Source organism: Zootermopsis nevadensis, unplaced genomic scaffold (genome assembly GCF_977971745.1).
Source record: "Zootermopsis nevadensis isolate Lab colony 2312 unplaced genomic scaffold, Znev_1.0 Znev_ptg000003l, whole genome shotgun sequence".
Lineage (NCBI taxonomy): Eukaryota > Metazoa > Arthropoda > Insecta > Blattodea > Termopsidae > Zootermopsis > Zootermopsis nevadensis.
The window spans coordinates 5,642,834-5,666,358 of NW_028259135.1; the positions used below are offsets into that span (position 1 = coordinate 5,642,834).

General features: G+C 44.2%; 2 protein-coding genes across 5 annotated transcripts; both read right to left on the reverse strand.

Moving 5' to 3' along the window:
* Positions 1-438: 438 nt before the first annotated feature.
* Positions 439-4,494, reverse strand: LOC110832596 (uncharacterized). Its single transcript, XM_022069728.2, has 3 exons — positions 4,390-4,494; positions 3,130-3,340; positions 439-1,428 (listed from the first exon to the last, which is right to left on the reverse strand). Exons 1-3 carry the CDS (start codon positions 4,442-4,444, stop codon positions 1,350-1,352), a joined length of 345 nt encoding a protein of 114 aa, XP_021925420.1. The 5' UTR covers positions 4,445-4,494; the 3' UTR covers positions 439-1,349.
* Positions 4,495-7,367: 2,873 nt separating this feature from the next.
* On the reverse strand, positions 7,368-23,237 carry LOC110832583 (uncharacterized). 4 transcript variants are annotated; one of them, XM_087340836.1, is made up of 6 exons: positions 23,089-23,237; positions 20,796-21,497; positions 19,559-20,756; positions 14,937-17,963; positions 12,131-12,210; positions 7,368-7,963 (listed from the first exon to the last, which is right to left on the reverse strand). In XM_087340836.1, exons 1-4 carry the CDS (start codon positions 23,174-23,176, stop codon positions 17,771-17,773), a joined length of 2,181 nt encoding a protein of 726 aa, XP_087196962.1. In that variant the 5' UTR covers positions 23,177-23,237; the 3' UTR covers positions 7,368-7,963; positions 12,131-12,210; positions 14,937-17,770. The 4 variants fall into 4 exon arrangements, with proteins under 4 accessions (XP_087196962.1, XP_087196972.1, XP_087196969.1 ...); XM_087340846.1 differs by having other exon boundaries at positions 19,559-20,495; positions 23,089-23,236; XM_087340843.1 differs by having other exon boundaries at positions 19,559-20,495; positions 20,643-21,497; positions 23,089-23,236.
* Between the last annotated feature and the right edge of the window lie 288 nt (positions 23,238-23,525).

The window sequence follows — 23,525 nt, forward strand, 5'->3', positions numbered from 1 at the left end:
TCTGTATCTGACCTGGTTCACCAAACTTTATCCAATCATTAAATATTGAAACTCGTAATTTGAATTTTCGGAATAACTTATACCAAAGGGTTAAATTAATTTAAATACACCCGTTTCCGATAATAAAGGTTGGGTACAAGACACGGGAAGTGTTTATCTGTGACAGGAAACATCCGGAGACGCCTAGGTTAGGTTAGGTTTCAACATGATAGATTTCATCCCGCACTTTGAAAGAAACAAATGCTCTGTACTGCAGAGTGGCGAGTACATTGTTGGGCGTGGCCTTTCGCCACGGAGACCTCCAATTTTCCCTAGCCAGAATCCTTTCTGTGAGGATTTACTTTTGAAAGAGTCTATTAGAACCCAAGAAGCTCGCAGGAACAACCACTGGAAGCTTTTCTATGTGTGTTTATGGAAATATTAATCAAGTGTAAAATGTCATTTTCTCGTGAACACTTTTCAAGGTTCGTAACTTTATTATTTTGTTACACGACAACAAATGTAAATAATGCAAAGAAGTCAGTACATTCAGGAAGGACACTAATACAAAATCAAATTTATTAATACCAGCAAGAACGAGGCATTAATCCTTACAGTACGAAGCTCAATTATGCCGACAGAACCAGAATCACTTTTATCAATCCGCCATTTTGAACTGTGTCATGTGACTGCCCCCTGCTAGTAGCAGAGAAGGCTGCACCTTCGTTGACATGTAAGTTACCAGAAATTTCCGAAATGAATACAGCTTTTTTCAAAATGGTTAATCAAGGGCTCTGTACAGTTTTGCCTAGAGATCAGCTCTCACAAGATGGACGCCCTACTGCAAAGCCCCAAGGGATGTTGGTCAGATTTAAAGTATTCAGCACTAAGATGCATGGTCACGTATTAGTCGTCTAACATCGGCTCCAACACTTTATAAGAAAAATCACATATATTTTAATGATATTAAAAGTGACGTAGAAAAACAATTCATGAAATGAAATAAATAATATGATCAATGGCGACAGTTCTCAGCAGTGAATCTAAAAACATTGTCCAGACTACACAAATTCACTGTTTTGAATAACAAATAAATAAAATGTACACCTGAAATATGTGTCATAATTCATTCGGTGTATCACACAGTCAAAAACAAAACCTTGTTCCACGCGCGTTTTGTTTTATAGCTTGCCTAGTCTAACGCCCTCAAGGTCTGTGCTTACGCTAGGCTTTGTTTGTTTTGACCGTAGGACGCTCGTTTAAGTTCCTTTTCATGTTCTTTGTGAGCCTGCGTTCGATTACAAGGAGTTGGTCACTACTGAGACTGCAGAATCCACAGCACGTGGAGAGTAAACTCGGTTTTATTGTTGTCATGACCTGTTGTTCCAGCGAAATGAGTCCGGGACACACGTCGGACAGAAGTTACTCAGCGATGGAATTCGGTTGAACCTAAAAGAGAAGGAACAGACATTAATGTCTGCAGGCTGTGAACGAGATATTCCGTTGCGACATTGTTTCCGCTTATCGATTTGTTAACGTTCTCTAAGATTATCCCTTGACCTCGTAACAAAGTTGACTATGGAAGTTCACTGTGTTTCATGGAGCTACAATAACAAAAGAAAATCTATTCGTTCTCGAAATATAAATCTGCACAAACTGTTGCCGATTAGCACTCCAGAGAGTCACAGAATTTTTGTGTCAGTGAGTTTCGTTAAATATACACAGAGCGTCGAACAATTATTCAAATACAAGTTGAGTATTCTAATGAAACGAATCTTTCATGCAAAGTATCTGATTATCTTATTCGCTGACTGTTAAGGTTTCTTGATCATTAAACATTGCAACAGATCGATATTCGCCGAAATCAAAAACAGCCCTACAATTTATATTGTCGAACAGAACACTGAATTTGTAACTCAATAATCAAATGTTTCTTGTGTCCTATGGAAAGCGGCTGGATATTTACTTCTGTCTGATAGCTACTGTTGAGAAAACGTGAACCTTTCCCTATATCACACCATCCGGGACCTTCATAGCGCTGTACAGGCGCCAGGACCTTCGTTATTCCTTCTAATTCCACAGGGAAAACAATCTCAAATTTTACATGATTCGTCTGTGCAGCGCAGCCGACATTAAAAAATTGATAGGCAGTGTCGGACACTGCCGCAGTTATTTTCGTGAAAACGTCAATCGTGTATAGTATTTTGTGCTCTACGCATTCGTGTCCGATTTTTGTAATTCTGGTTTTACTTTGCCCTCATATATCGCGACATTTTAAGAAAATCGGGAAATTGTCAAACTTTTTCAAATTCACAGCCTCGCATCTTTTTGAGTTTTTGAGATACACACTTGGAGGCCAGGATGAGTTGTTTAAAAGAACACTTGGTTCACTCGGATCGGATAATTAGTCTCTGAGATATGATCCCGTTTATGGACACGTGTCGAATCCGGAAAGTGGAAAATCGTGGGTTCACTTTGCGCGTGCGCAGTTCGCGACGTCCGGCCGCGACGAATGTCGGAGCGCTACTGGCACAAACATTCATCCTTCCTCTTTGAAACGAGACTAAGATGGCGGCGCTATGTCTATTTTTAGCCGAGTTATTGAAGTTTAAAATTACTTCGACAGAAACTGTCGCTCATTTGGGCGCTATTGCCTCCCACACCCGGCATCGATTTTAAAGACGTTTTCACGTCAAAAATCCAACCGAACAGCTGGGTTATCCAACAGAAAGACAGTTAATCTGATTTCGCTCCCCATTCTGAATTTCGCGCCTAACCTAACGAACCTACTGTATCAGCACAAAGCTAGGATGTGCTTGTTTCAAGAAGAATTGGCTGCTGATTCGTGTTCCACTTTTGTGAGTGACCAATCTGCGCAAACTCTTCTGGAAGGAACTTCTGTTAACTAGTTCCGAGCGGTTAACTGGTCAGACCCTTCACTTCTTAGTTTAATGCGGTCCTGACTCCAGTCAGCAGACCTCCTTTGCGCTGACTTGTCACTCACAAATCAGCCGCCAATCCAAGTTAAGAACACTATAGCTAAAAACATTATAGTTTGTGTGTAACCTCAGACGTCACTTCGCAGCAGCTGGTGTGACGACAGATGCAAGTGAATTCTGAATGGTCTAAGTGAACCTTAATTGTACTTACTCAGGTAAGGAAGATTTCTTTTGTCCGTCCATCTCGTTTCTAACAGGACTGAAGCTGCCCCCTTTCGGACGAGGTTCGAAATTCTTTCCCTCGTTCAGAATGTCTTCCAGTTTGACTGCCTTATCCTCCGATTTATCAGCGACCAGTAAGCTGTTACGACTCTCTGGTACGCCTCTGTGAACTTGTGTGCTGTCTCTCTGTGATGGGGCGCCTGAAATAAAACAAACACTTTCTTTTGTCTCGTGCACAAGTGGGACAAAGCTTACTCAGCTTGGTATTCCCGTAGCATTGTCTGCGCACAGCAGCGCAGAATACGAAATACATTCTTATTTGTAACCAAGTATTAGAGACGCCAGACATGAACGGATTTATACTTCTTTCGGAGAACATCAGTGCGTCTGTCAACAGAGATAACGCAAGTTGCAGGCTGTGGCAGGGAGTCGTCAGTTCGATACCCGACAGTATCTTCCGTACTGCTCACGTACATTTTTATAACAGTGTATTGCCCGGGACCATGGAAAGAGTTAACCCTCCTTGCATGTATTTCACTTAAAATAGTCAACAGAGACGACAGATTAACAAATTCATTAAGGGATTGAGTAACACGTGAACCTATTTGCAATTTCAATTGCTACGTTTTAATAAAATACCACTAAGCTCTAATAAATTGTCCACATTCATAAACCGGCGGCCAGCGTTTCGGTAAGAATGGGTGAATCTGGCCTCCGGTGTTAAAAGATTGAGACCCCTGACCTAGTGAACGGACATGTTTGCTGCTCGTTACTTTCAGGTTGACGACGTTTTTCAACTGGCGAAGTCATACAACGCTGAATGCGGAAGAAGCACGTATTCTGTTGCAGGGACCGAGCGGTGGTTTCTGCCTTCGTCAGGACGAACAAACCTGCCAGGTCTCTGCTGAAGGAACTCAATGAAGCGTCCGGGAAAGTACCGGTTTGTCGTGATCACAGCGATTTGAAGAAAACGTAAAATAAGAGTAACAGAAGTCTCCTCCATTCTTCGCTGGATTTTGAAATCAATTTCCGTCAACATAAATTACTGTCTGATGTCTAACTAGGAGTTTGTTTAAGGTTGAAGCGAAAATAAAATAAGCTCTTCAAGTAAGAACCAGCAGTCAACTTGACCTCTAGAGTCTGATAGTGTTTTTCTTAATAATATATCTGAACAGCTAGAATTATTATTACAACTTAGCCATGAAAGTATAGGTAATTATTCCTTTTCAACGCAGTGCTCAGTACGTACCATGTATCGCCGCCAGACACACCAGCAGACATGCGGTAACAGCTGTAACGCCCATGACAAGTTCTAGTAGTCACTGATGTCTATCGTCTGATTAACAGCGCTTTTATGTGCTTGGGGGAACAGGAGGGGCTTTACGTCAGTCATCTTTGAATGGCCCTCTGTTCTGCACATTATCATGCTCCGTTGCGTTGCATAACACTGATACGACCACTGAATTGTGAATGGCTTTTCTCGGAAATGAATAAGGTTTTAAAACCAACCTGGTACAGATAACGTAAAGAAGGACTTACCTCCTGCTGAGAATGTTCTTGGTGGGCTTCAGACATACGTCATCTGTTGGTACGAGGACTTTCCATCGTGACTTGTAACATCGTACACAATACAATAGCAGATAAGTCAGCCAGTTTTATCTTTCTTAAGAAAAGCAGAGCGCTGATTCATCGAGAAGGTCCGTGTTTAGGTGGTCCTCTGAACTTTTATTTGGATAGTACGCGGTAAACTCCCGTCGGTCCCTTTAAGACAAGTCATGATCGCTTCTTTCCAAACCCTTCCCTTTTAAGCTAATCGGAACATATTCCTGTACCACGTGACTATAGATTTCCTGTGTAGGTGAAACAGCGTGTTTCCATAGCCAATGTAGTGACTGAACGCCGATGTTCGTGAGCGGGCAACACGCTCACTGCAGCGGAATCGTCTGTCCAGACACGACTAATTCTTATTAGAATCTCAAGGACTTAACGAACTACACTCAGCAGAGTACTTTTTGAAAAGCTGATAGGCGCTCAGCTGGCGAAGAAATTCCTCGCATTTTATGGAACCAGAAGCCTTATGATGATCTTTTTGAATCCGATTTACACACCAAAACCGTAGTTCCCCATGATAAATTTTAATATTATTCTCCTACCAATGACCAGTTTTGATTTCAGTATCCTAGTAATATTTGGTGTGGAGTACAAATTGTGATGCTTCGCTTTTTCGCAGTTTTCTTCAGGACGCAGTTACGCGAACCCTCAGGGGCCCAAGAAACCTTATCACCCTGCTCTCACTCGTCCTTAATTTGTGTCGTCTGCTTAAATGTGGCCGAACGGATCTCACACCCGCAGAAAACAAGAAGCTGAGGGCACATTCGAGGCTTTGCGTCTTCAGACATTAGAATATAAATTAAAAGGTTCTGAAGTTCATGGCGCCAATCGTTGGCCGAATTTAGTCTGCTCTCAATTCCCTCCTGATTTGTTACGGTTTCTCGATACTTCCTAATGACGTATTCTAAAGGAATTTTGGAAACTAATGGTGACAAAGCATCTTCTTGTTTCAGGCCAGTCTTAACAGGAAATGCCTCAGGCAACATTTATCATATATAGCTTCTGGTACAGGTCTGAATTGAACACTTTATTAACCTAACGAGTCTAACTGGAAAACAAAACAAAAAAAATAGGATGCTGTGTGATATTTCATGAATCGTGACGCAGCACCTCAACATTGGTGCAAAACCGGAAGCCGTTACTGAACATTGCCAGTTTTATCCACTCCTCAGAAGGTATCTGCTTCCTTAACACCGATCTTAATTTTGTATTTCCGTTTCATTCCCACTTTTCGACCAGACGTTTTTCAACATATTTTCCCCCCAGAAGACTCGGGATACATTTCCGGTTTCCCCATTCTTACTAGCCGACAAGCGTTCTGATTTCTGTGCACAGACGACAACATTGAAGTACTCAGGCTCGCGATGTCCGAAGCTGCTCACACACTTACTTCAAGTCCTTCCGAACTGTCCTTAAAACCGTAATTCCCTTCAAAGTTGAGCAAGGCCGTGTTGCCGAGGACACGCGGCGAAAAGTCCTTGCTGCCGTCTTCACGGAAAATCGACGGTGTTCGCTGCAGGAATCAGGAATTGGAACAGTCTCGGTTAGGACGGCGTCGATGTTTGTCTCCTGAACGAGATGCACTTGAGTCGGGTCTGACCCTGAGGTTTGAGAAGTATATTTGCCCAGGAAAGGCCGCCCGCCACGTTAAGCTAGCGAATGACATGGCACTCGAAGTCACAGACCTGTAGTCCGTCGCTTGTCGTCGGCTATCTGAAGGCCTATCTCAGTAGACCGGAGCTCCGGCTACGGCCTTGGAGGATTACTAGCAACTAACACCATCCACAAAGAATTATAATAATTGACCCTAATCTTTCTGTAACATGTGAAATGGGATGGTGTGACCCTCTGCAAGCATTTCTGGCATGTCAGCGCCTTGCAACAAGACATCACGCTGTTCTTCCGGCAGAGGATCAGACAAGCGATGAGTTCTGTGCAGAACGTCTACGAAATGCAAATTGCTGTACCGATCTCCTGTCGCGGATGTGAATTACAGTAACTTGCATCAGATACATGCCCGATGGAATATTCTGGGAAACCGTTATCCTTGTGACGTATTTGGAATCTGCAATAAAATTATCAGGCAAGGAAAAGATAAGAATTGTTTGGCGCCGTTCAAGTGTCACGTTACGGATCCGAATGTAGACACAAGAACACTAAGCGCTGTTATTCATAACTGTTTCAGGAAGCAGGTGAAACTTCGCAAAAAGAAAAATCCAGCTTCATGATGCGGCATTCTTCTTGAGAAGGTTACTAAGCAAGTCAATAAACGGTATCGAAAATTTTCAACAGCATTTCCGTGTTCACACCACTCCGTCTGCTGCCCTCCTTCTGTAAACACATTCCTCATATTCGCCTATATTTAAGATTAATTTTATTACTTTCCTCTCATCTGGAATTCATGGGATTTGATCTACAGAAATTTCTGATTTACAAATTTTGAAGTATAATGTGCAAAAAACGGCGACAAAATTTTGCTGAACGTTTCACCATATAAAAGCAATTATTGAAACATCTACTAAAATGTTGAGGACAATATTATAAAACCTGTTAGACTGTTTGCTGAATATGTGCGTAACGCACAGACGAAACGTGTAGGTTGAAATGAATACTTAATTTGTATTTGGTGGTTTATTTTCAAGATAATATCCGCAATGGTACATAAGCACATAGGTCTCAACCAAAGAAGGTAAAAAGATCAGACTTACTAGAAATAAGATCTTAATGAAAGAAATAAGTCAGCAGCGGAGCTCTGAATCCACGTAATATTAATACTTTAGTACACACAAAAAGTTCATTTACTGTTCCCCACGTAAAACCCACTGAAACTATTTGTGTGCGTGGAGAGGTTCTCGAACCATAGACTGTGAATTTCAGATCGTCTCAATAAACAGTGCCTGACACGGTTTTCCATTGTGTGCTGCCCTTGTACCGCTTTGCGAACCTGGTCGGCTGCCTAGGCCTTCGTTGTCCTTCGGTCTCAGGAAGCTCGAAGTGTCTGCCCGACATTGCTTGTACCAAAGACATGAAACTGTCTGAACTCGTCAGGTGGAGGTGAGAGAGGGGGCGGTGGCCGGAATCCGACGTCGTCATCGCGTCTTCATAGCGATTTGGACTGTTTTCGAGAAGATCCGCATCCTTCATCGTCATGAAGAATACCGGTGGAATGATCCCCACGTCGTCAGGACTTGTCTCCTCTCTGCCTCCATAACCTCAAAAAACAAAATAAGACACTAACTCTACTGCGCCATGCTCAGTGTCAGGAACAAGCCAACATACCAAAACAGCCAGGGAGGAACACTGGGCGCCGGAATGGCAGTCAGCCAGCTCGTCAGCACACAGCCAGGTGGCCAGTCAGACAGCCAACAGCCGTTCTGGCAGCCAGACAGACAGCAGGGCAATCAGCAGTCAAGTTACAAACCACTTTTTGTCAGAAAGATAGCCAGGCTGGAAGCTAGCCTCCCAGTCAGGAAGAAAAAAAACAACACCAAAAAACAGCCACCTACCTAGGCAAACAGAAATCCAGCGAGACACACAGTATTGACAATTTTATCCAAGTTTGAAAACATTCAGATTTTTTATTCATTTTCGAACAATTGGTCAGAGACCAAGACGGACAGAGACATTGAAGGTCACAAACCGAGTCCTGCTGAGGCCGGTTGTTGCAGAAATCGAGGCAGTCAGCAACCGGGTGAGGTAGAGGCCGAGTCCGGCGGAGACAGGATGTGGAATTCACCGAGGCTGGCATACACCCCTTGGGGAGAGTTTTGAAAAAAGTTGAAACTTTTGAAAAGCTTCGAAAATTAAAAAAATGTTGGAAATTATTTGAAAAGCGCACAAAAAGATTTAAATTTTAAAAAAAATTGAAAGTGAAATTTTCAAATTTATTGACGTAAATACGTCTATATGGAAGGGTCATTCCGCAAAGAAGTGTAACGAAAATGTGTAAGACGGTTACCTAGGAAATATCAACAATTTGTAAATATGGACTGACAACAATAGTCAGCCTGCATGCATTGTTATGTTACCTAGGAAATGTCATCTGTTTACTCTGCATTGTTGTGTTACATTACTACAATCAACAATCCGCTTTCTTTATTGCGGAAAGGGCTGAGCTGTGAATCGCTTGTAGAAGAAGTGCGTTGTCGATTAGATAATTTTGTGCTGGTAAAAACGTTTTTCAATATCACAAGTACTTATCTTATATAAGAATTATTAAGAAATCTATTGTTGCGTTAGTTTGTCGCGTCATACTATGTACAATATATACACACCTATTGATGATTGTAAGGGATTTATTGTGAGTCATTTGAGAAATTATACAAAGATGTTTTCAGTTATGGCCACAGAAGATCCTAATACAATGCCGATAATATTGACAGGAGATTTTAACATTGATTTAAAGAAGGAGGAAAATCAAAGCTTTGTCACATTTATGGAGGAAACGTTTGGCTTAATGTTGATGTCAAATCCTCAATGTAGTACTACTAGATCAAAATCTTCTATACATATGGTATTTGCACGAAATGTTGATACTCTGAAGTGTACAAATTTTATAACATATTTCAGCTACCACAGACCCATCTTTAGCGTAACTAATTTAAGGTAGGCAGTACTGTGTTACTCAAACTTTAATAAATTGTAAAGCGTGTATAAAGAAAATATTTAGAATAAAGCCACTGTATAGTATAACCGTCCTTGGTTATTCGTTTGCCTAGGCTAGCTCGGGTGCTCAGGGTCGTACACGGGGATCGGATGTATGACGAACGGATAATGATTCACTGTTAATCCAATAATAACTTTATTATGTATTTATTTCAAAACACCAGCCCACAAACGTCCCAACCTCTACCTTCAAGAAACTTTCCACGACTCTTTTGCAACTGCCCAGACACCCTTCCTGAACACCACTGCCTGCTGCTCGGTTACTCCCCCCCCCCCCCAAAAAAGGACCACATGTGAGGCCTCCCCCAACTTTCTCACTTTACAGCCGATCCTTTGTTTTTGACGAATTTCGGCCAGCTCGCCCTTGCAGCGTTGCCTGGACGGTTACAATAGACGTATTTACGTCAAATACTCCGGAACCGTGGTTCCACTGCAACTTAGTGTTTATTGCGCTTTTTGGACAATTTAGAGCATTTTTTGATTTTTCGAAAATTTTCAAATTTTTCAATACTACTTTAAAAATTCTCCCACCTGATGCCTTGCAGGCCGGTCTCTGTCGAACTGAGCCTAAAGCTCCGTGTCTCGGACGAACAGTCGTGCCTCACACCGTATCTGACATGCAGTCTCTGAAACGTCCAGTTGCGGCAGACACCACGTAAGGCAGAGACCGAGACGGGCAGAGGCACGATCGTTCACACACCGAGTCTTGCAGAGACCAGTCGCTGCAGCAACGAGGCAGACGGCAACCGGGTGAGATAGAGGCCGAGTCCGGCAGAGACAGGGTGAGGCATTTACCGAGGCTGGCATGTACCCCTTGGGGAGAGTTTTGAAAAAAGTTCAAAATGTTAAAAATTTTCAAAAAATCAAAAAATGCTGGAAATTGTATGAAAAGCGCACAAAACCAAATTTTTTTGAAAATTTCAAAATGAAATTTTTAAAAAATTATAGGTTTTTTGCGCATTTTCGACAATTTCCAGCATTTTTTGAATTTGCGAAAATTTTCAAATTTTTAATTATTTCTTTCAAAATTATCCCCACCTGATGCCTTCAGGCCGGTCGCTGTCGAACTGCGTCTGATGCACTGTGTCTCGGACGAACGCAGTCTGTGCCTCACACGGTATCTGACATGCCGTCTCTGAAAAGTACATTGCAGCAGACACCACGTAAGGCAGAGACCGAGACGGGCAGAGGCACGATCGTTCACACAGCGAGTCCTCCATAGGCCAGTTGATGCAGGCACCGAGGCAGACGGCAAACGGTGAGATAGAGGCCGAGTCCGGCAGAGACAGGGTGAGGCACTCGCAAAGGTCGGCATGCATCTCTTGGTGAGAGTTTTGAAAAAAATTACAAAATTTTCGAAAACTCAAGAAACGCTGGAAATTGTCTGAAATGCGCATAAAACAAAACAAAAATTAAATTTGTGAAAAAAAATTTAAAGTGGAATTTTTTTAAAAAAAAATGGTTTTGTGCACTGTTTGGACAATTTCCAGCGTTTTTTGTTTTTGAAATTTTTAAAAAATTGCAAAATTTCTTTCAAATTTCACCCCACCTGATGCCATGCAGGACAGATCGCCGTCGGACTGTGTTTGATGTGCTGTGTCTCTGACGAACGCGGTCTGTGCCTCACACGGTCTCTTACGTGCCGTCTACTTTAAGCCGAGGTGCGGGATTCAACACGTAAGGCAGATACAGAGAGGGGCAAGGACACGGTTGGCCACACATGGAGCCCTGCATAGGCCGGTTGTGCAGAAACCGAGGCAGTCAGCAATAGGAAAGGATCGAGGCCGAGTAGGGCAGAGACAGGGTGAGGCATTCGCCGAGGTTGGCATGCATCTCTTGGTGATAGTTTTGAAAAAATATTCAAAATTTTCGAAAAATCAAAAAACGCTGGAAATTGTCTGAAAAGCGCACAAAACAAAAAAAGTTTGAAATTTTTGAAAAAAAATTGAAAGTCGAATTTTCCAAAAAAAAATTCGCTTTTTAAGTTTTTTGGACAGTTTCCAGCGGTTTTTTGGATTTTCGAACTTTTCAAATTTTTCATTATTTCTTTCAAAATTCTCCCCACCTGATGCCTTGCAGGCCGGTCGCTGTCGAACTGCGTCTGATGCACCTTGTCTCGAACGAACGCGGTCTGTGCCGCACACGGTCTCTGACGTGCCGTCTCTGTAAAGCCCAGTTGCGGCAGACACCACGTAGGCAGATACCGGGAAGGGCCGGGTCTGGCAGTGACCGGGGAGGCAGAGACTGGTTTCGGCAGACACCGTTTGACACGAAATTTGCAAAAAAGTCAAAATTTTCGAAAAATCACCAATTGATGTAAAATGTCCTTAAAGCTCACTAAAACTGATAATTTTAAATAATTTAAATTTTGGAAAAAAATTCAAAAATTTTAAAAATGTTCTCGTCGTTGATGTTATTTATAAACTATCTGAAAATTTTGAGTGATTTTTAGAGTTTTGAAGAAATTTTTTATTTTGATAGTCGTTTCACCGTAAACCCGGCCTGGCAGAGGCGGGGTCCGTCTATACCGTGTCCGGCATATCCGTCGTCTAGCTGATTCCGGTTCCCGCAGCGACCGTGTCCGGCGCAGACCACGTCTGTCAGCTATCGCTTCAGTCAATGTCGTTTTTTTGCCGAATGCGCATATGCCATAGAGAGGTTAAGTCTAACACATATTCCATTATTCTATGTGAATACTAATGAATCAGGCTTACCTGTTGATGTTACCATAGCCATCACCCCCATTACAGCGACGATGCGTGAGGCCATTGTTACAGGATAAGGATACGTGGTGCTAGAAAAGAAATCAAATTAAGTTTATGATCTAAGGCCATTGCATTAAACGTTTTATGGAGTAGGAATTTGCCTACTTGCCTTTGGAAGGAAAACACTGTATTTGAGACCTGGGGTTTGTAAAGCAGTCTGGAAGCCAGATAGTTGAAAATGATTTGCGGGAGGTCTCCAGATGGCAACACGTTAGGGGGGTGGTAAATGAAAGATAAAATATTTGTTAGTTTGATTTACATTTTAGGATAGGTGGTTGTCCAAACCGTTCTCATAAAGGACACGTTGTCTGAAGTGATCTTCTCCCACCAGCTGCAATAGCCAATGATTTCTAGTTCACGCACTACAACATAGGACAAGGCGACCCCGATTACTGAACGTATCAGAGGCGTTCAGACTTACGATCGTTCAAGTGACTGAGCTGTCGTTACAGCACATTTAATAAAAGGCATCTCGTAATCTACTGCACGCTGTCTGGACTGGCAGAAGCCATGCTTGCATTGAAAATGACGATAAGAGTAGTAATAGTAGGTTCTAATTGTAAAATATTAACCTCCTGTCATGCACGTCATGTTGCCTACCTCCTAGGAAAAAAATACGACAATTTCACAAATGGAGAATGGCGGTCAGTAGTGCGTTCTTCTTTCACTTTAGGGCGTTGGCAACGTCTAATAAAAAATAAAAAAGATTTAAAAGTATGCAATGCTCGCTTAATGGACGCGAGCGTCGAAATAGGTTAGTCTCAAGAATAGTTGTTCAAATTACTTACACTGTCAGTGTTGTTTTATGAGAGCAAATCTTGAATAATTTTTGTGTGAACTCTTCTCCTCTCATAAGCAAATACGAAATTCGCAAGCGAATGTTATCTGTTAACAGATAACTAACTATTCGATGTGGCTAGAAGCCAGAATTTCGATTCATGACTAATGAAGTTCCCGGTAATGATGCTAGGTGGCAGAATATTCTATTTTGCACGCACCGCCCATAGTTACGCAGTGCGTGTAGAAAACTTCAGTAGGATATCAATTACTGAAAGGTGAAAGACGAAGAGGTAATTGGTTACATGTGGAAATATGAATAAACTGTTCCCCGTTGAATTTAACGGGTCTTTCTTTTCGACTGGTGCTGAACGACCAAACAATAAAAACTAAGGCTTCTCCGGTCACTACGCAGAACATGCACACTGAAGAAAGTTAAGTAAAAATGCTCCAAATAGCTTGTGTAATATATAAATAAGAGTTGTGTTAATCGAATAAAACAACTGAATTCAGCGTAGTCTAAATTCAATACTGACTTAATTTTTCTCATTACGAACTTGCATTACAGAAACCGAATTATTACATAAATGTTGAATGGTCTACTGTGACAAGATTAAAAGCTATCCCACTATGCGTCATGTAGGCGCTTGGGGTGAGAGGAGGTACAGCTCCTACTCATTCTTGACCTCGGCACTAGATGAGGGTGAGTGGTCAGCGTCACGCCCCGGCCGGCTTTACCCCCGGCAAAGGACCCCGGTACCCATTGTAGAGGAGGCTGGGTGAGCCCCAGAGCCGGTCTGGACGCAGAGGCTAGAGAAAGAATCCTCTACCCCCGTCGGAGATCGAATCCCGGTCACCCAGTCCGTAGCCAGTCACTATACCGACTGAATAAAAATCGAAATCGGTCGACAAATTTTCGTCAAATTCTCTACAATCGATATTATCAAAATCGGTTGATCCTTTTCAGGCTTGTTTCGTGTGACGGACAGAGGTACTGTAATCGGAGTTCCGAGTGATTTCGAACTCTCCTGATAAACCAAAACGGCCCACCATTTTGGATATTAAAATCGAAAAAAGTCACAGACGTTACGTACAAACGCTTTATAAGCTGATACTTTGCCGTCATAATCGCAGTCTTCTTCACTGCAGATGCATTATAATTTTGTGGATCCCGAGACAAATTCTTGCAGAATCAACCCGAAGGGTTGTGTCAACCTTTAAGTCTGCTTCCGACACCTAATTATTATAATCAAAGGGCTGTAGGTATGTATGACTTGAGGTTTTCACGGCGATGAGTCCGAGGATGGCTGTCTTCTAGGTTGTTGCGACGTGTACGAAGTCTGGTACCAGTTTACCGACGTTTCAGAAGCCATTGCTGCCACAGTGAGTATCCCTCACCCTGATGATGGAGGCAGCAAGTGCCTCTGAAACGTTGGTAAACATCTACCAGTCTGCACGGAGCTGCCCAGAAGAGAGCCATTTTGTTGAGGGTTGCAAATTGAACACTGTAGCCTACCCGCATAGTTGCATTTCTTATGAACGCACCGAGTATTTTACAGTTAATCACTTTTTAAGACATCGATAGGTATCAATTTGAGTTATTTATTTATTTATTTAATGTTCTGTCTGACGACAGGTCCATATGAACAGGATCCTTCCATCCTTTTCTCTTCTCGGACTGGGACCTGTTCATATACGTTCTTGGCAGATGATCCAGAAGTGGTTTGCCATTGCCTTCTTCTGTGTGTGAATGGAGTAATTGTTGGGATGCCACGGAGAAACCGGGGATTCCCCCGGAGGAAAACTCCGTGTTGCTTAGACCACGGCCTTGCCCAACACAAGTTATAAATTCGGGCACCGCCGGGAATCGAACCCGAGACCCCAGGATTATAAGTTACGTAATGATAATGTAGACAATAAATTTAAAATCCCATTTAAATGTGCTCAGTTTTCACCTAATTAGCTTTATGTTACTTACGTGATAGTCTTGCCGTCCCTGCTAGCTCAGGAACCGAAGCGAAGATACTGAATCAATCGACTGGTGGTCTGTGGCGGGCGATCTGTGTCCCTGGGGACCTCTGACACCGCCCCATGGAGCTCATGTTGCCTATTGCATGATAACTAGAACGAGCCTGTGGAATGCACAATCGAACAATGAATCTGGTCCACACTTGACTTGTAAGTTAACCTTCTGCTTTGTTCCGTATGACATTAATATTTTCAAAGTTACGTAAGAGTTACTTAAGTATCCCCAGTCTGCATTTTTTATGCGATAAGCAAACAGCTCACACTCGTGTTTATCGACGCAAAAATCATCGCGGAATGCCGTGGTGACAAGGGGCCTAATTGACATGGAATAGAAACATATTCTTGAATAAATCTATCAATAAATTGACTATTTACACTCATCGGGTACAGCAGATTTTCTCAGCCTCTCTGATACCTGACCCTCTCCCCAAAATTCGCACACATTTTGATTCAATATACTCCAGACTAAGTAAAATATAAAGAATAAGTACAGTTCTTTCATCGTTGTATTTTTTTAGTGTTCTGTCTGACGACAGGTTCATATATCATGAACAGGATCCTTCCATCCTCTTCAGGTTGTCAGGGCCCTGCTCATACATATATACGTTCTTGGCAGAGATGATCAGAAGTGGTTTGCCATTGCCTTCTTCTGTGTGTGTGAGTTGAGTAATTGTTGGGATGCCACGGAGAAACCGGAGAAGCCCCCGGAGGAAAACTCCGTGTTGCCTAGACCACGGCCTTGCCCAACACAAGTTATAAATCTGAGCACCACCGGGAATTGAACCCGGGACCCCAGGATTACAAGGCCAGCGTTCTGACCGCTAGACCACCGTGGCGGCTGTATTTTATTACAGTCTGGAATTAAAACATTTGACAGAAAAACTTCAAAATGTGCAGCAATATGGCATAAAAATACATTCTAACAACTTGCGGGACTTCCGTTAAGAAACAATGGAAAATAGAATTTAAGGCCGTGGCTTGATAATTATTATGCCCTGAATAGGAAAATACAAGAAAGTATACAAAATGCTAGAAATTAATTCCACTTTCTCTTTACTGAAGAATGTATATAAATTATGTTTACAAATTTATTCGTGAATAGAGCATTTACTAAGAGACATAGACACAGTTTGAGAGTCATCTGCGATTTCACAGAGTTTTCGGTATATGGTATCAGCCTTTGTTTTCCACTGCACTGTACCCTTCTCTGTGAATCAGGTCAGTCTCAATGAACCCGCAGGACAAGGCACAGTGCTTGGAGTGGTTTATCGAAACTAAACCGGATAAACAGGTCCAAAGACGTTTCAGAACAACGTATCACAAGACGCCACCACCGATACGTACCTGGTACAAACAGTTTTACGGAACAGGAAGTGTTTTTGAACAAGGTTGTCAACTGTCCCTCTACCGCAGTTGACCACGTAGAGCGGTAGTTAACTGAGGAAAACTGCGACTGCACTCAACAACAATAATGTGCAGCAGCAGTGGTGACATACGATAGGAGACGAAACACGAAAATAATTCAAGGTCATTTGTCGCATTACCAAACCATAGATGGAGAATGTTCTAAGTCACACGAAATGTAGCCGTGGATTTCATGTTTACATATAATTTAATAACAATAAGAAAACATAACGATGGCTATAAACATATGCGTATAGCAATAATGAATACTAAGCACCAAAGCGTATTTGAACGGACAAAACAATAATTGTTAAGCCGTATAATTAAACTTGTAGATCGCGAAACATTAATCAAATGGATGATTTTTAGGACCCATAGACTCGAAGCCGAGGTCATAGTGATAACAAAACGCCAACATTTGAGGGACTATCTCGAAATAAATTTGAAGTGTGGAGATTATATATGAACAACACTAATAACTTACTGACCACTGGACCTGACTCAAATAGGCAGCCCAGCGTGACCAGTAGGATCAACTAGCATGGTCTCGACAAACTCTTCCTCGTAACTAACCCACAGTTACGCCGACTGCCCACAACAGCGCTGTCTCAAAACAATGGAAGGAGGCTACGAGCCAATGCAAAGCTCAAAATGTACAGAGCGTCCACGTGAGCCTGATGAACACTAACGAAATAGTGTACAGCATATGACGCACTCGCAAAATACAACGAGGTATGTGTTACAGCATCTTTCATTTTGTCCCTTAAGCGCACCAACTGAGAAGAAATGTACAAGTCTCAAACGGTTCTTGGAACACACAACGTTTGCACCCGTTCAGTTCAACTGCATCAACCGATGCAGGTATTTCCTAAACACCAAAGATCAGGGTGCACAAAACAACAATTTGCATTGTTGTATTGCATGAGTGTGGCCAATTTGCTGACACATTGTTGTTAGAACGGAGAAATGCAGCTGGCCCCGGTTGGAATGAAATTGTCTGATGCAAAAGATAAACTTGTATGGCCGCGAGGTACCATCAAGATGGGAGGGGCCAGAGTCGTGCGGCGTGTCAGCGGCATTGTTGAACTTCCGGGTTCTGTTACCACCTCCCATTCGGGAGGAAAAATTATTGATAAGGAAGATGTCCATGCCACGTTTTGGCACTTACTTCACAGGTAATTTACTGGACAGACTCAGAAGCATGTAATTGAGGCCTCAGAATAGAGTACAAAGAAGAGAGTACACGTTAATGTCATAAAAGTCCGTGAAAGTTTGTTTACAACCGTGATTTATTAAAACATATTGTTGCTGTTCAGCTGACAACAATGAATATTGGGTTTCATTTGCAGTAATTTGATCTGCAAATCTGTACGTAGAGCTTCACACTTTTCCCGCGTGAGCGCTGTACGTGACTCTTCCGGTGTGGTCAATCGAGGAGCTTGAGGCCGAGTACACGCCCTTGCCCGTAGAGGCGCCACTGCCGCCAACTCCAGTTGAGCCGTCATCAGACGATCCGATTCTTGACAGCAGGATATTTTCATCGCCTCCACAGGAATCACACCCTGCCCCATGCCTGTAAAGCAATTACAAAGCTTGGTTTTACTCTTGTACTCCATACCTCAAATGCAACACGTTATAATCAATGTCAAAGCAGCATATATTCAGTAGAATTTCAAATTTTCACGGCGGTACGTCCGAAGATGACTGTCTTCAGGGTTGAAGATTACCAACGTATTAGAGGTCTTTGCTGCTTCCATCTTGAGGACGTTGAGTGACAAACCCTGATGATGGAGGCAGCAAGGACATCTGAAACATCGGTAAAATTCTACCAGACTACACGGCGCAACAACCCGGACGACAGCCATCTTCACCAGATGCTTCATTGAAGGTGATTATCTTGTGGGGAATTGCGGCGAAAAGTGTCGTAGACCACCGACGTTTCAGAGGTGCTTACTGTCTGAAACACATCGTTTTATGCGAGATTACACTGCGCAATATCCCAGAGGACTGTCATCTTCATACTCTCTGAAATCTTAGATGTTTAATTGTTCGATACCCTGCCTGTTTCTGATCCGTCCTGCCTTCCTGATGGGTACCGTATTTGCTTACCCTACGAAAACCGCTGATTGCAATGTGCAGTAAATTTTATCTAAGAATTGAAGTAGTACAAGGTTCCAAGTGTTGAAATTGAAGGAAGTAACTTAACTAGTGATGAGAACTCGGTCAGAGGCTAAAATCCGGAAACCGGAACTCAATTCCCGGTAGAGGCAAGAGATCTCTATCTTCGGCACAGCGTCCAGATCGATTCTGAGGCCCACTCAACCTGCTATCCAATAGGTACCTACGTCCTTTCCCAGTGGTAAAACGCGGTCGGGGCGTGATGCTGACCAATCGCCCCATCTGGTGCCGATGTCAAGAATGAGTAGGAACTACACCACCCCTCCCCCAAGCGCCTACATGGCATGTAGTGGGACAATTAACTTTTTGTGAGTGACACATCAGTTGCTGCTAATCGTCACTGTGCACAGACTACAATCTTTATTTTACCCACAAAATTTCCTGAATGTCAAGGCCAGCCACTCATTAGCGCGTGAATGTCAAAACGTGACTGACAAATGCTGACAGTCCGCTTGTAAACAGCAGGTAACTTCAACTATGTGACGTGCTTAAGAGGAGAGACAGGGCAAACGGATCGCTTAAAGCCTTGTTACCTCAATCTTTACAGAGACGGACACAGGTTTCAGTCCACTTTCTACGGACACGCATCGCCATTAATCCAACCGTCTCAGGCCCAGTCTTCGTCTGAACGCGACCCTCAAGGAATTACATGGCGGTTAGAGCTACTTTCTGTAGTCCTGCCAGAATTTGCGCTGCGCGATGCTTTACATTGCGACACGCCTATTGGCTAAAACATGTATTTTTTTGAAAATAAAAAAGTTTTCAACAAGGCAGTGGTGTGTGAGCCCCTGCTGGTTCTTACACGTAACCAACTTCCCTCCTGTTCTGCCCCTGCAACATTCACAAACTGAAGGCTTTATTTGGGACGAGAAGTTTGCAGACGGAGAGGCGCACAGACAGTTCTCTTACGCTACGGAAGTACGGGACAGACAGAAAAACAGACAACCTGAGCTGAGCGGCACCGCTCGATGCGAGCGCAGTGAAACTCACCCGCCTGCACCGCTCTGGCTGGAGCTGGAGGCTGAACTCTTCGAGGAACTTCCACTGGCGCCACCTCCATAACCACCACCTCTGAATCCACCGTGGCCGCCTCCTCCTGATCCACCTCCACCGTATCCGCCATCTCCAAGTCCACCACCGCCATGTCCGCCCCCAATTCCTCCTCCAACAGCTCCGCTACTGCTTGAACTACCGGAGCTTGACTGACTACCACTACCTCCGCCTCCATGTCCACTGCCTCCAAGTCCACCGCCTCCAAGTCCACCGCCTCCAAGTCCACCGCCTCCAAGTCCACCTCCATAACTTCCTCCACTAAGACCGCCTTCTCCTCCGTGTACGCCACTGCCGCCACCTCCAAGTCCGCCGCCTCCAAGACCGCCACCGCCATGTCCGCCGCCAATGCCTCCTCCTCCGCTACTGCTTGAACTACTGGAGCTTGACTGACTACCACTGCCTCCGCCTCCAAGTCCACCACCTCCAAGTCCACTGCCTCCAACACCTCCATAACTTCCTCCACTCAGCCCACTGCCTGCTCCGTGTCCGCCACTACCGCCGCCTCCAAATCCACCGCTTCCAGCATTGGCTCCACTGCCTCCGCCTCCAAATCCACCGCCTCCAACACCTCCATAACCTCCTCCACTAAGTCCGCTTCCTCCTCCGTGTACGCCACTGCCGCCACCCCCAAGTCCGCCGCCAATGCCGCCTCCTCCTCCGCTACTGCTTGAACTACCGGAGCTTGACTGACTACCACTGCTTCCGCCTCCAAGTCCACCACCTCCAAGTCCACCGCCTCCAACACCTCCATAACCTCCTCCACTCAACCCATTGCCTGCTCCGTGTCCGCCACTACCGCCGCCTCCAAATCCACCACTTCCTGCATGGGCTCCACTGCCGCTGCCTCCAAATCCGCCGCCTCCAAGTCCACCGCCTCCAACACCTCCATAACCTCCTCCACTCAGCCCATTACCTGCTCCGTGTCCGCCACTGCCGCCGCCTCCAAATCCACCGCTTCCTGCATGTGCTCCACTGCCGCTGCCTCCAAATCTGCCGCCTCCAAGTCCACCGCTTCCAACACCTCCATAACCTCCTCCACTCAACCCACTGCCTGCTCCGTGTCCGCCACTGCCGCCGTCTCCAAATCCACCACTTCCTGCATGGGCTCCACTGCCGCTGCCTCCAAATCCGCCGCCTCCAAGTCCGCCGCCTCCAAGTCCACCGCCTCCAACACCTCCATAACCTCCTCCACTCAGCCCACTGCCTGCTCCGTGTCCGCCACTGCCGCCGCCTCCAAATCCACCACTTCCTGCATGGGCTCCACTACCGCTGCCTCCAAATCCGCCGCCTCCAAGTCCACCGCCTCCATAACCTCCTCCACTCAGCCCACTGCCTGCTCCGTGTCCTCCACTGCCGCCGCCTCCAACACCCCCACCTCCGCCTAAAAATTTACTGCTTCCTCCATATCCACCTCCTCCCTCTCCGATTCCTCCCACACCGCCGCCAAGTGTTCCTCCGAAGGACCCGCTACTGGAGGAAGAGCCGCTCTTGCTTAAGCTGCCCCCTGCCCCGCCTCCGGAGGACGAGGAGGAGCTGCTCTGGCTGGACGAGAAGCTGCTACTGGGCCCTGAGAAGAGAAGAGAACCGCCACCCAAGGGACCCGGACTGCGCCTGAACCGGCTCTCCTTCCCTGAGATTCCGGTCTCAACTTTCCAGGGCTTCAAATTGCCGGTCTTAGCCAGGAAGACCTCAAGGTCAGCCAGGTTAGGCCAAAAGACAAGAGATGGCATTGCGCCCTCATCGCCGGCGATCGGACTCGAGTCATCACTGCCATCTGGGGCGATTTCCACGAAACGGATGTAACTGGTGTCCGAAGCGGGACGGCTGGCTTGTCCAACGGCGGCCCTCACGGGATGGGGCAGGTAGTCACTGTCGTCTGAAAATTACGGCACAATAAAAACACTAATTGTCCGTGCAGTAGCCGAGAGTAGTCAGGGTTAATGGCGGTTTCAGTACAGAAACAGCCGCATTCGAGATATCGATATATTGAGAGTGAAGGGAAGCGGCCTAATCGGACATCGAGATCAAATACAGAGGAACGAGCAGCCTTTGGTAAAAACGGCTTTACAGCCAATATTATTCTTGATTTTACCTCAGTGGACCAGGATTTATTTCAGTAGCTGCCAGTTTTAAAATGTGTTTCGATACGAAGAAACTTTTATTGAAATACAAAGAGGAACAACTGTTGATTCTGTGCAGTGTGGTATGCCATCTGTAGTGTAAATACCGAACTTCAGCAGTAGATGGTTCGCGCGTCCAACCGAAGAGACGTGAATTAAAAATATCTACGTGCAGTTACCTCGAAGATGAATAAGCACATTAAGAAATTATATGTATTAATAAACAAACAGCCTTGCAGTTTAAATTTGATGGCACAAATTTAGTCACGCTGCTTTGCCTCTCACTTGTTTCAAACCAATCATGACAATTGCAAGCGGCCATGTTCGTCACGGTTTTGTGACATTGGAGCTGATTAGTTTCAGTACCTTCTAAATACAGCAGAAAAACAGGATATTTAAGTAAAATACATTGGATACGCTTGTTATACTCAGAGACAAGATAACGGAACGACAGTCACTCAGTATTTAAAAAAAAAAAAATTGGAACAAAAATTTACAAATTCTGTATCAGGATGTCAGAAATAATGCTGTCTGACGCAAGCAGATGGCAGCACACAAATAGACGGACTTACCAAAGCATCGAGTTTGATTCGAACCCCGCGCTCCACAACCATGCAATATAGAAAGTTTCACTTTACTGAACCAAATTTTTCAAGTACATCCCTACAGCCTATTTCCTCAACATCAGTTTAAACAGAATTATCCCATTCAATGTCGTAATTAAATCTGGAGGGAAATAACTTGTACTAAGCAGAACTTCGCATTCTCACAGCGGTGAATATGAAGATAGCTGTCTTGTGGGTTGTGGCGCCGTGTAATCTGGTAGAAGTTTACCGACGTTTCAGAGGTCCTTGCTGCTTCCATCAGACTACATGGTGCTACAACCCAGAAGAAGCTGGATAGCTTTAAACTTATTCTCTGCCCTCATGTTACTTCAATCCATATTCAGGCTTCATACCACCACAGAGGAACGACAAGCCTACGGACATAGTTTGGTATATTTTAATCTTCAAGTTACAGACTGGAGATATAAATACGAAAGATTCTGAGCCGAACGGTAGCAAATATTTCACGAGTCTGCCCTTAACCTAACTTTTTGCTCCTACAGCCGAAACCAAATAATTTCACATCTTATTTTGTACAAGCAAGGATTTTGTTGAATCTCAATATCTGCTTCCGTTCCTTTATGGACCTCCCTTCTCACCCACGTGCGTATTTATAACGTTCAATGAATCTCGGAGTTATTTTGCGTTCACTGTATGGTGCAAATATCAGAAAGATGTTTGCAGCAACAACTTTCTTTTGTTTGTAGTAATACATTTCAAAACGTTCAACAATTGAACTCACCTGCAGACGGTGCAAGAGTATTGGCATTCTCCAGAGCCAAACTTGCCACTATTGGCGCAAGACAGAACCATAGCACAGACGTCGCCATGATCACAGCGCCACAGTGAGCTGGCGGAGGCCCCTTCTCTCTCTTATATAGATGTTGGCGAGCAGGATGCTAACGAGTGAATCAGACGGTCAGGTAGGGACGTCCAATACGCTGACTGGACAGGGTTGCCCCTAAGCCATAGCTGAACGTACAGCTTCCCGGAAATTTTGAGTCCCGAATTGCTGGTTCTATAAATGGTTGAACAACCAGACGTCTGTTCAGAACGTACGAGGAGAAAACCTGTAACAGAATGTATGTTCAGGTTTATTACTAGCCTGACTGCCTTCATAACACAAACGAAATGTACCCCTATCCTTTAAATACTAAGCATCATTCTTGAAATATATTT